This window comes from Equus caballus, chromosome 2, assembly GCF_041296265.1.
Source record: "Equus caballus isolate H_3958 breed thoroughbred chromosome 2, TB-T2T, whole genome shotgun sequence".
In the NCBI taxonomy this organism is placed as follows: Eukaryota; Metazoa; Chordata; class Mammalia; order Perissodactyla; family Equidae; genus Equus; species Equus caballus.
The window spans coordinates 64,032,732-64,045,041 of record NC_091685.1 but is presented as its reverse complement, the minus strand read 5'-3'; the positions used below and the strand labels follow the sequence as shown (position 1 = coordinate 64,045,041).

General features: G+C 38.4%; 1 protein-coding gene across 4 annotated transcripts in view; it reads left to right on the top strand.

The window, feature by feature from the left end:
- The window catches only part of KIF13B (kinesin family member 13B), a 188,661-nt gene that overhangs the window by 49,007 nt on the left and 127,344 nt on the right, over positions 1 to 12,310 (top strand). For all 4 annotated transcript variants that reach the window (XM_023636228.2, XM_023636226.2, XM_023636227.2 and 1 more), the window contains exon 3: positions 10,638 to 10,650. In XM_023636228.2, coding sequence (XP_023491996.2) covers positions 10,638 to 10,650 — 13 coding nt within the window. The remainder of the gene's footprint in view (positions 1 to 10,637; positions 10,651 to 12,310) is intronic.

The window sequence follows — 12,310 nt, the reverse complement described above, 5'->3', positions numbered from 1 at the left end:
CTAGTGAGGACGCATCTCACAGAATCACAGGGGAAATGAGCTCAAGGAGTGTAATTAAAGCAGCTCTTTGAATTGGTCTTTGAGAGCTAGAGTCTAGGTCCCGCTGTGTTAACCTCCTGTCTCATTGGCCTTTGTGACATTTGACTAATGCCAGCATTGAGCACCACAAGGTAGAAGGAGCTCATTTCTTGGATTTCCGAGGCTTCAGCAGGTTGTACAGCTGTGAGCTGCAGAGAGTAAATGAGTTGTGGCTGAGTCCCCGTCAACACTGGGAGACACACATCACAAGGAGCCTCTGCCCGCTCAGTTTGCTTGCTCTCTCAAGAGTGTTTGATCCTGCTGTGCCCCTTTCTTCTGTCGCTGATGAGGCCACTCTCACCTGGTTTTCCTCCTTCTTTGGTTATTCCTCTTTAGTTTCTTCTGAAGGTACTTTATTATAGAAATACAAATTCGCAAGGTAGTGTTATTTTCTTATTTTGCTGTTGGGTTTAATTTAATTCAGTCCTCAGTGCCAACCTTATTTCTTATCTAAAATGTTAGTTAATCAGCCTGTGGAAATTAAACCAAGACCACACAAATGAGAATAAACAGAGGCTGTTTATTCAGAGTTTGCTATAGCAAGGGAGTCAGCCGTTGTGAGTTGTGTTTGGCAGAGACTCAAAGGCAGGCAGGGGAGTGCAAAAGCATTATAGTAAAAAAACAAAAAAACAAAAAAGGAAGACTTCAGGTGTGCTCTGGTGGAGATTGTTGGCATGGGGAGCTGGAGGCTGGGTAAGTAGAAGAAGGTGTCATATGGGATTGGTTTGGAGAGCATATTTGGCTTTTTCTAGTTGGTACTGAATTGCAAGCAGGGGCAAAAATTGGGAAGCTGGCCGTCATTGACCAAGTCCTGACTGTTCTGGGTCAATTGCTGGCAGAGATTGCGGGTTCTAGTGTTGTGTATGGTCTGGTCATTGTCCGTTTGTGTATTCAGTCTCTCAAGCCAAACACTGGGTTAGGGTGTGAAGTTCCATAGCTCTGAGGAAAACATCTCTACAGCACTGTTTCTTAACCTTTTTTGAGTTATAGCCTCTTTTGAGAATCTGCTAAAGGTGGCTCCTCTGCCCCTGCCTCCCTCCCAAAGATTCAGGAATTCACAGGCCCACTGAGGCGCATCCATGAACCAAAGATCTCATTATTTTCATGCATATTTAACAACTTCATCATTTTGTTGCTGTAATACAATATTTTGTTCATGTGAATTTTTGAGTATTACATTCTTTATACCTCAGGAGTCATTGTTAATAAGTATATATGCAAATGTGTTTAAACAGCACCATTTTACACAGTAATCCGGGTAGGTGATATGCTGGATAAGTCAGCATTCTATGATACTGAGGAATAAGCTGATTGAACACCAAAAAGTTTGAACTTTTTATTGTTTCAGCTGATTTTTATAAAAAACTTTCTAAAATATATCTTATTTCCCTGACCCCCCCAAAAAATGTCGATGGAAGATATGGCTTAGATTCTTTTTCATGATGAACTGCAAACACGTGATTTTCTAATGGTTCAAACATCTGATTTTGCTAGATTGTCAGCTCCCCCAGGGCAAGGACTTGTGCCTTATTGTCCTCATTCTGCAATCACTCAGTAAATGGTGAAAAGAATACTTGCCCAGGGCTCTTTGCCCCTATGGTAAGTGGCCCTAGGATATTGTGCTTTTCTAGTTAACATTTCTCTTCTTTTCGTCCCTCCGAGCAAACACTGATGGTTCTGGTAAGCCATCACTTCAGACTTTCCCTGAATTGTAAGGTTGTGAGAGGGAGACAGACGAGCCAAACTCATCTGGTCTATAACCTTATGTTGCAGTTAGAATATCAAGTCTGTAGGCCTCGTCTCTGCCTGTGGAGGAAAACATGGCTTCTGTTTTTCTCTATTTCTGGAAGCATTTTTTGCTTTTGATTCAAATGTATTCTGAATAGTTGATAAATGGAATTCTAATCTCTGGTTAAAAAGGTAAATTATTGTGTATATCTAATAGTAAATATTTTTTGGATGAGTGTCAGAACAACAGAAGAATTATAGAGACCCTGGGAATACTTAACAACTGAACAATTTAGGCAAGTTCGTCATCTCTTGGTAAATTCCAACAAACATTATTGAGTGCCTACATATGTCAGGCATTAGGAAAACAAGAAGAATGGAACATGCTCTGTGCTCTGAGGGAGCTCACCATCAAAGAGGAGGCGATACAGCCACAATACTTTCTCAGCAAAGGAGACCTAAGGGGCTTAAAAGTTCCTGAAAGGGGACAGGGAAGGTAACTTTTTGTTTTTTGAAGGACAAGAAGGCTATCACCAGGCCAAGATGCAGAAGTACACAGGTAACCGGAAGTACAGAAGTAACCAAGCCTAAAGGACACAACAAGTCCAAATATGAGTAAAGCAGGAGGCATTGGGGGAGGGGTGGTAGGAGATGGAGGCCGGACAGGTGGGAAGAGGTGATATTGTGAAGAGCCTTTCTTGCTTGTGGAGTTTGAATTGTTATCTTGTAGGGAATAGGGAGCCAGGGAAAGGTTTTAGGCAGAATTATGACCTGATCACATGTGCGGTTTAGATACACACTGGATGTGTGAAGAATTGTAGAGAAGAGCCTGGAGGCAGAGAGTGTACAGGTGGGAAGCTGTGTGGTAGATAGGTCTAGAGGGGGATGAAGAAGTCAGGCATCACCGTGTCTGCTGCCCTATCCAAATGGCTCAACTCCCTTGCCGCCCATTGGTCTCTGCAAACACGATTCTGTGAAGCTTCTCCTGACCACCCTGGTTTTATCAGCCCCAGCTCCACTCTGTATCCTCTTTCCCTATGGCTCTTACTATATTATATATTCATTCATTCATTCATTCTATTGTAATAGAATTTAAGCTCTTAGAGGGCTAGGATTTTTGTCTGTTTGTTCAGTGTAGTTTCTCCAGTACTGAGATTAGCATCTGGTTTATAGTAGATAATCAGTAAATATTACTGAATGGAAGAGTGAATGTGAGAGGGAAATCAGGGATGGATTTGAGAGACATTTCAAAGACGAAAACCATATCTCAGGATAAGGATAAACACAGCAATCTTCAGTTAACTAAGCAGATGATACCCTTATAAGTAGCGAAGTATTTAGTTGGGGAATGCCTGGAAACTGGGTTTCCACTGAAGGACGCTAAGGAGATCTTTGGTAAGTAATGGATTTGGGGAGTAATTATAATAATGAGCTAGAAATTTTCAGTTTTTCTCAACCTACTGACTTAAACCTCAAGTTAACATTGCAATCATGAATCAAAATCACAGTAATGATGACATCTAACATTTTTGAGCATGCATGCACCAGGCTTTTTATGTTTTTTTTTCTCCTTGAGGCCCCCAGGCTTTCCAACTGAAGTCTGAATTCTAGACCTACCACTACTTGCAGTGAAGACAAGGGCTTTAGCTTTAATTCTGTCTCATAGCTGCTAATTCTAATATTACCGCTGCAAGTGACGTTTGTTTAGGGTTTGATAGCCAGGATTAAGTGTTGGGATATTAAAGGAGATTGTATTGTTTAATTGGGTGGGCAGAATCCGTAGTGTAGTCCTGATGTGATTGTGATGGCACTCTAGTTTAGGTTCTTGGGATTGGATATGGAAACATCCTCTTTTTTTGGTGTGAATTTGTGAGTCTGTATTTTCTTTGAGTATGAAGAAACCCTGTTCTACTTTTTTTCTTAATAGTGTGAATTTAAAACTCAGCCACCTGTCAGGAAGGTCCATGGGGAAGACAGCAGTAGTTCAGATCTAGCCAGTGTCACATGTGGAAATTTAGGTCTAGCATTTCCAGATATTCTGAATTTTCAAGAGAATTCTAACGTGAAATCTGATTTTCTAGTTTTGGTTACTACTATGAGGACTAAACTAAATACAGCTGTGGGCTATACTGGGCCTGTGGACCTTGAGTGTATGAGTGTATGGACGCTGAAGTTTAGATCTGCATCTAGAAAGGGTAAGGGGACGGGAGAGTTAGTTAATTTCATACTCAGTGAAAACTTTTTCCAAATAAATCCAATCTAATCAAGGAGAAATCCAATCACATTAATTTAATCAAGAAAACTATAGAAACATAGATTCAAAAATTAGAAACCACAGATTACCACAAATACTGAGAGAAGTAAAAATTATCAGAGCTTTCTTTTTGCTTGGAGTCTAAGAGTATTTCAATAATCTATCCTAATCTCTGTGTATAGCTTGAAGTTAACATGTAATTATTAAAATGAATATTATTACTCTGTTAACATATGATGTGAAATGTATTTTATAGAAAAACCCCACAAGTGCATCAATATTGGCTTTCTTTGGCCAGATTTAAACTTTCTTACAGTGAAAATGCACAATGAATTAAAACTTGCGTGTTTGATAAGAAGAGGCAGGTGATTTGCAAATTATTGAGTTAATAGTGTATTCTTTGAATTATGCTATCACAATATATGGTAATTTGAAATTATGGAATTTGTAAACCAGGGTTTTCATATTTCTAAAGTTTTGTGGTTGTAGAATATGCCAGTTGTGTTTCAGTGGCCATATTCTTTGGACGTCCCTCTATTCTCAACCAGTTGTAGTTTGTGTAGGTGGGAGATTCTAATAGAAGGGAATTGTCAAACCGTCTTTTCTGTGGATTTAAAGAAGTTTCTCTAAGAAATATATATCAGAGGTAGTGACCTGAATGTTCTTTCTTTCTTCCTTTTTTTTTTTTTTGAGGAAGATTAGCCCTGAGCTCACTACTGTCAATCCTCTTTTTGCCGAGGAAGACTGGCCCTGAACTAACATCCATGCCCATCTTCCTCTACTTTGTGCGGGACGCCTACCACAGCAAGGCTTTTTGCCAAGTGGTGCCATGTCCGCACCCAGGATCCAAACTGGCGAACCCTGGGCTGCCAAAGCAGAACATGCGAACGTAACTGCTGCGCCACCGGGCCAGCCCCTGTTGTTTTGTTTTTTTAGGTTCCCTCTCCGCTCACCTTCTGCGATACTCAGCACCAGCCATTTCTGACCTCTTCTTACATTCTGTGGGTGCACTTTATGTCTTCATGTAATGTGTTTCATTTATAATTAATTCCTGGTTTCATTGAAGGTGGGATTTGTTTTTTGTTTGCTTCGTTGTTTTGAGGGGTGAGTTTAGAGAGCAGAGATGGTGGTGGAAATGTTTTTATTCTATCAGAGATACTGTGATTGAGAGTAATGTAAGGGATCTATATTAGGTTGGATATTTAAGAAAGAGACATGTATGGAAATAATAATTAAGTTGAGAAATGACAAACGAAGAGAAGTTAGCCTCAAGATTTCAAGGCAGAAAGAAAATCATATATGAAAGCCCTGGAACCAGAATACTGGGTATACTGGGCCAATTAGAAAAAGGCCATGTGGTGAAATGAAGATGGTGCAAGATGTGGTTGAGATAGAGGCAGGGGCCAGTTCACCCAGAGAGCTTAAAAAATATTTCCTGAATAAGCAAAAAGCCTTGTGTTGGACACTGATCAATGCAGAAAGATGCACCCTGTCCTTCAGAAGCTTATAGTCTAGCTGGGGAGATCACCCATATATTGAAAAGTTTCTGTCATGACAAAATGATGCATAATACATGAGCAGTAGAGATAGTTTTGGCTTATAGGAATTGGGGAAGGAAGACTTTTGGTTAGGGTTCTTATGGAAGGATTCCTGAGGGAGCTAGAATTTGATCTGAGCTTTTCTCACATGGGTAGGGCTTGAATAAACAAGAGTTGTTAGATGGAGTGGCATTATCTGAGTGCAGGTATGTGGAATATAGGAAGTACACCAGCTTGCTGAAGAGGAGGAATCTTCTAAGAGTGTGACGCGGGAGATGAGGCTCAAACTGTCACTTGAGTTACCTCTGAGGTACTGGTGGTCTGCAAGTGTCACTGACAGAAATGACAAGAAATAGAACTTGTTGAATGCTTTATGTTCATTTTCTTTTTGTAAATAAAAATTATACAAGTAATTCTGTGTAACTCTCATTCCTTCTACAGCATCCTCATCAGATGCTTCTCTATTCTCTCTTTAGATAATTCCACTGATGGGGAGCTGGCTGTTTCTTAAAACAGTGCTAATTATTCTTTATTAAAGAGGCATCCCTGTTCTTTTAGCTTTCTCCAGTAGATCCTACCGAATTCAGCTTCTGACCTGATCTGGAGCAAGTCTGCTCCCCCACCCCCCAGCCCCGAAGCGTGTAAGTCCCCTCAACTCTGAGGATGGCGTCATGTCGTCTTTAGTCTTCCCTGTTCCAGGCTACAGATTTCCAGTTCTTTGATTTATTCTTTCAGTGGTAGTGTTTTCAAACCCTTTACGTCCTGAATGCTGTTCTCTAAAATACTCCACCTTATCAATGATGCTTTTAAAATTTATTCTTCAGAATTGAACGGAGTATTCCAAATGTCGAGGAAACAATGAACAGGGCTTTTAGTGATATTTGTACTTTTTAAAATTGGCTAGATAAGCAAAGATTGACAAGGTTCCTTTGTGAGTCTGATAGTGTCTAAATTTTTAGTCAGGTCAGCTTTATTCCTTATATGGAAAGCACATCGGGTGTGGGGTGGCAAGGAAAAAATAACGATCATCACACAAATTGTTGTTTGGTTGCTGGTACTGCCAGCTAAGTCTGAAAAAGCAACAATATCATTACGTAGTATGGTTGTATTACAATAAGCTCTTTGTGATGTATACATCTGTTATAGAGTGGGTTGGAGTGGGATCTTATTAAAATACAGATTCTAAATATTTCTAATTGTGAAGATTTTAGAAACTTAAATCTTTAAAATTGAAAGTGGTGATGATATTTGGATATAATATTTGATTTTGGTAGTTGACAGCAGTAATCGATTTGTAACTCGTTATTCTATTGACATTGCTTTGTGTTTTCCGCTACAGGATACTGTGTGGTTTATTTTTGGATCCAATATCGATTTTATTTTTTGTCAGGATCATAAATTTACAAAGATCACTAACTTATAGAATCATCAATCACTAAATTTCTTCTTGATATTGTGGCATTCTAAAGATTAGGAATATAATTTGACTTAATTTTATGGTGTAATTTATTATTTAAAAGTGAAGTGAGCTCAGGCCCCTAAACCAGATCAGTAAAAAGAAGGAAGGAAGTAGCTTATTCGTAGATAACAGTTCTATCCAAAATAATGCAACCAAATCATTTGTTGTTTCCCAGGTCGTCCTCTTCCTAAAAAGCACATTTGTCCAGGTTGATTCATCTGGGTTGTTAATGTCTCCAGTAACTAGACAATCACCTTTTGAGAAACAGTAATTGTTGCAGGCTAGACTTAGCAATGGATGCTAAAATTCGTGGGTGAAAGTGTGATGAGAAGCAGTATTTACATAGTCTCAAAGTCTCCTCCCAGGAGAAAAATGCACAAAGGAAAAATTAGTAATATTACACTCGAGAAACCTAGTAGGTACAACTGTAACCAAGTGATCAGAGTTACCATCGTCAGTGATGGGACATGGACATCATCATGTACCTTCTGGTGTGATGCAGTGAGAAGGGCATGTCACTTCTGTGTCGTACTTGCCAAAATGCATAACCTGAATTTAGTCATGAGGAAGCATTAGACAAACCTAGGTTGAGGGACATTCTTCAAAATAATTGGCCAGTACTCTTCAAGTGTCAAGGTCATAAGAGACAAACTGTCCCAGATTGGAGGAGACATGCAGCTGCATGCAATGTGTGACCTTGGACCAGAAAAAGAACATCAGTGGGGCAGTTGGTAAAAAATTTTTGTAAAGTTGCTCTAGATTATTTAATCAATCTTGTGTTGATGGTTAGTTTCCTGGTTTTGAGCATTGTAACTGTGGTTATATAAGACTTTAGCATTCGGGGAAGCTGGGCGAAGGGTGCACAGGAATTCTTTGTACTACTTTTGGAACTTTTTGTAGGTCTGAAAGTATTTGAAAATGAAGTTAAACAACAGCAACAAAAAGTAATTCAACTCAGCTGAGAAACTACGACTTTCGTGCTTTTACTTTCTGATGTCTCTCTTGATTGGTCAGGGGCTGGTTTGCTTTGCTTTCTAAATTTCTCCTGTGGTCTGGATAGCTGAGGTTTCTAAATAAGGGATTTTGGGAGAAGAGAGCCATTGCCATATTGGATTGCAACTATACTCTGAAACATTTTGTTTAATTAATTAATTAACTTTATTTATTTTTGTACAGAGCTGTAATTACATCCTTGGGTTTCCAATGGCTCTGTAGGTTATTTGAGCTTTACTGTCGCAGCAGCAGAATCCCTACCTGGAAACTTAGCTCTGTAATTAATTTACTGGTTTGCTTCTGGTTTTATTTTTATGTTCTGGATTCAGATTAGTCCCATGGATTCTTCTTCTGCTATTACCGAATATTACTGAATTTCCTATTTGTTGGTTGTCTGAGAAAGAGTTGAAATTTATGTAAAAATATTTTATTTAAACTTGTAGTATCATGCTAAATACCTTATTTTTCTCTCAGAAAAGACAGTCTGGAGTTTTTATAAATATAATGAATAAGTAAACTTACACTGGCACAAGCACCAAGTGGTGACCTTTTATTGGGTAATAATTAGAATGGAGGAAATTAATACATTGGGAAATATTTCAGTTAGCAGGAGCAGTTGTTAATGCATGACTCATAGATTCTTCAGAAGAAACTTGACGAGGCTGTTTTGACCAGTGTGGGAGAGGGAAAGAACATAGACTTGGAGTCAGAAGACCTAGTTTTACATCCCAGATCCATCACTGCTTGTTATTGTGTCTTGGACAGGTCATTTAACTGTTCTGAGCCTTAAGTTTCTCATCTGTGAAACTAGAATAATAATAGTATCTTGCAAAGTTATTGGGAGAGTTAAATGAAGTAGCATGCAATGTACCTGGCCTAACATAGGCATTTCATACATGCTGGTTCTGTTCTTACCTCCAGCTGGGTTTATAGGTAAGCTGCCTGTAATTGATGAGAATCTGCTTTGCTCATAAAGACCTATAAAAAGATGATAGCATATGTCAGTAACCTCTATCAGTATTCTACACATCTTTTTGTCGGGAAATTTTTCTGTCCGTCTTATTCCAGAGAAATTATTTTCGTTTATATGTTAGCACATTGGCTGTTACTCCAAAATCTATTAGACAAGTGTCACTCATTTGCTAGACCTGCCTTGGTGTTTTAGTATTCTTAACCTGAAATCATTTGATACGAATAAATATTAAATTTATTTTAGAAGAAAATCTTTTATGAGACAAAGAGACAAGAAGATGTGTCGACAATTGGAAGGAAGCATTTCCATGTACAGTTTCCTTTCAAGTTTTAGGTTTGAGTTGGTGCTTTGATTTTCTGAGAGAGACCAATTATTCCTAAAGCTCTAGTTATTGTTCTATTTCACTCCAGTTTCAAAAGTACTTTCTTTTATTATTAAATTTTCTGATTTTGATATTGTATTGTGGTTATGTAAGTGAACATTATTGGTTTTAGCAATTACACACTGAAGTATTTAGGACTGAAGAAGCATGTCTGCAACTTACTCTCAGATGGTTAAAAAGATAATACGTATGTGTGTGTGTGTGTGTATATATATCTATATATAGAGGAGACGGGGAGAATGATATAGCAACTGTGGCAATGTTAACACTTGGTGACTTTGGGTGAAGGGAGTTCTTTATGCTGTTCTTACAGCTTTTCTCTAAGTTTAAAACTATGTCAAGGTTATATTGGATTGGGTTATATTCCTGTACCCCAAGGAGATGTAAGGGAGCGGCAGTTTTGGAGGGAGGGAGGTGAGAAGCACCTGGGTAAGCTTAGAAGAGTAAGTAATAGGTGAGTAATTCAGTAAGTAGTAATTCACTGGAAAAAAGTTAGTTGCTCTTTTAACTTTTTTTTTCGTAGCCAGAACCTAAAGAGATAGAGAGTAAGCTGCTGATGTATTAAAGCAGAGGAAACTACTTGGAAATGAAATCAGATGACAAAAAGTAAAGAATTTTTTAAGTATAAGGCATATACAAGAATAAGCAAAGTGCATGAAGCAGAAATATTAAATTTAAAAATTATCCAGTGCTCAGATAATCTTTCTTCTACTTGAGAGATACAAGTTAGTTTCTATAATTAGCACTTTACCATACTAGTAAATAGATATTAATTTATTCTTTATTTTAAATTGCTATTTGCTTTCAAAGTTAATATTTTGTGTTCTTTTTTTTCCTAAAGATTGGCACCTGAGCTAACATCTGTTGCCAATCTTCCTTTTTTTCTTCTGCTTTTTCTCCCTAAATACCCCCAATACATAGTTGTATATATTTTGGTTGTGGGTCCTTCTAGTTGTGGCACATGGGATGCTGCCTCAGCACGGCCTGATGAGCGGTGCCATGTCTGCGCCCAGGATCCAAACCAGCGAAACCCTGGGCCTCTGAAGCGGAGTGCGCGAATTTAACCACTTGGCCACAGGGTTGGCCCCATTTTGTGTTCTTAATAAACGTTTACATGATGTTTATTATAATCATTTGACCTTTCAAAAAGAGTCTTCTAAACTGAAAAAAATCTTATTAAACTTTCTCCCTTTTTTTTCATGTCAACGATGACATCTCTTTTGGGAACTCAGAAGCCAGCCAAAGGTAAGAAATTTGGTTTATTATGTGATGCTTGTGAAGATCTTATGTGGGTATTTTTGAAGTACTGGTAATTTTCTTCTCAAAAATATTTTGTCTCTGTCACTTTTGTAAAAGTAATGCCGTCTGCCAGCCTATTCATAAATCTGAAGCCGTTTATTGGCACAGGAGGGACTGGAGGGTTATGGAAAAGCTGTATTTGTATTTTGACCAATTCTGGCTAGTCTCCTGGCAACTACAACACAGATTCCTTTTGTGCTCTGCGTTCACCATGGATTGGCTTGAAACTGGTCGTTCCAAACTGTGGTTAGCACCATGCTATGCAGACTCATCCATGTGGCTCCCGAGACAGCTGGGGACGCATTCTCACGCCAACAGAAACCTGTCCTGGCCCACGGCTTCCTCAAGGAAATGCGTCTTCATCTTACATTGAAGCCTAGATTCTAAAGAAACTTCAGTGGGCCCATCAGTTCCTATGTCTCTGAAGGAATTTATAGGTGTGCCAAAGTGGGCACAAGGACTATATTTTTCAATTGACCATTTCCAGGAAATTCAGATTTTTATCTGCATTCTTGGAGTTTTGCTTTTGTTTTAGAGTCTGTCGTTGAATAGTAATTCCATTCTCTATTGTTGCTAAAATATGTATAGATGTGGTTGTTTGGGACTCTGAATGACTTTTTAAAATAGTTTAATATGGCACTGATTTCTTTATATATGTAAAACTAATTTTATTTTATCTTTTCTATGAAAATATGCTGCATTTTTTTTTCTTTTTGATAGAATAGAGGCTGGAGATTGCAGTAAAGATGTGAGGAAACATTACATGACTATATAAAAACTATTCATGTTTTAATTCAACTGTATCTTAATGTTTAGAGAAAATGTGTTGACATAAAAAAATATGGAAGGACCAACACCACACTGTTAACATAGTGGTTACCTCCTGGGAGAGGTCCGCTTGGTGACTGGGAGACCTTTATTTTTTACTCTATGCTTCTATATTATTTGACTTTGTTACAGAAAATGTGTGTTTTTTCTCTGTTACTTGAAAAAAGGTGGTTTTAAAAAAAGTTTTAAAGGAAAAATGTTTATTTGGAAAGAAAAGGGCTTGTTTGCTTTAGGAAATCCATGACTGGAAGATTCCTATAATTTACAAAATTGCTAAAACTTAAGAGGACCATTTACTGTCATTAATACATAAGAACTAAGTGTTCATTGGTTCCCAACCTTGTACCCGGCTGTGATGCTTTCGTATAATTGGGGAATAGAGCTCATCTAGCCTGGTGGTGGAGAGCCTAGCGGTGAGCGGACTGCTGGCCCAGAGGCTGGGTTCCAGTCCCAGCCCCCACCTGCCAGCCGCCAGGCTCTTCCCTTCTTCTCCCTCAGTGTCCTGTGATCAGGGCCAAGCACCTAGTGTCAGCTCTGCTCTACTAGAATTGAGAATAAGAAATGGAGTCGTTCAAGAAACCCCTAAATTAAAACAAAGAAAGAAATCAAAATAATAGAGAGAGCAGAGTGCTATTTAGAGCCTGATCTCTGTTAAGTCCGCACATGTGGTGATGGGACTGTTGAAGTGAGAGCTAAGCTTACAAGAAAAGAATCAGGATGGTTTCTCTTTAATCTTAAGAATAGAATTAAATAAAATTATAAGAGAGGAGAGTTGAAA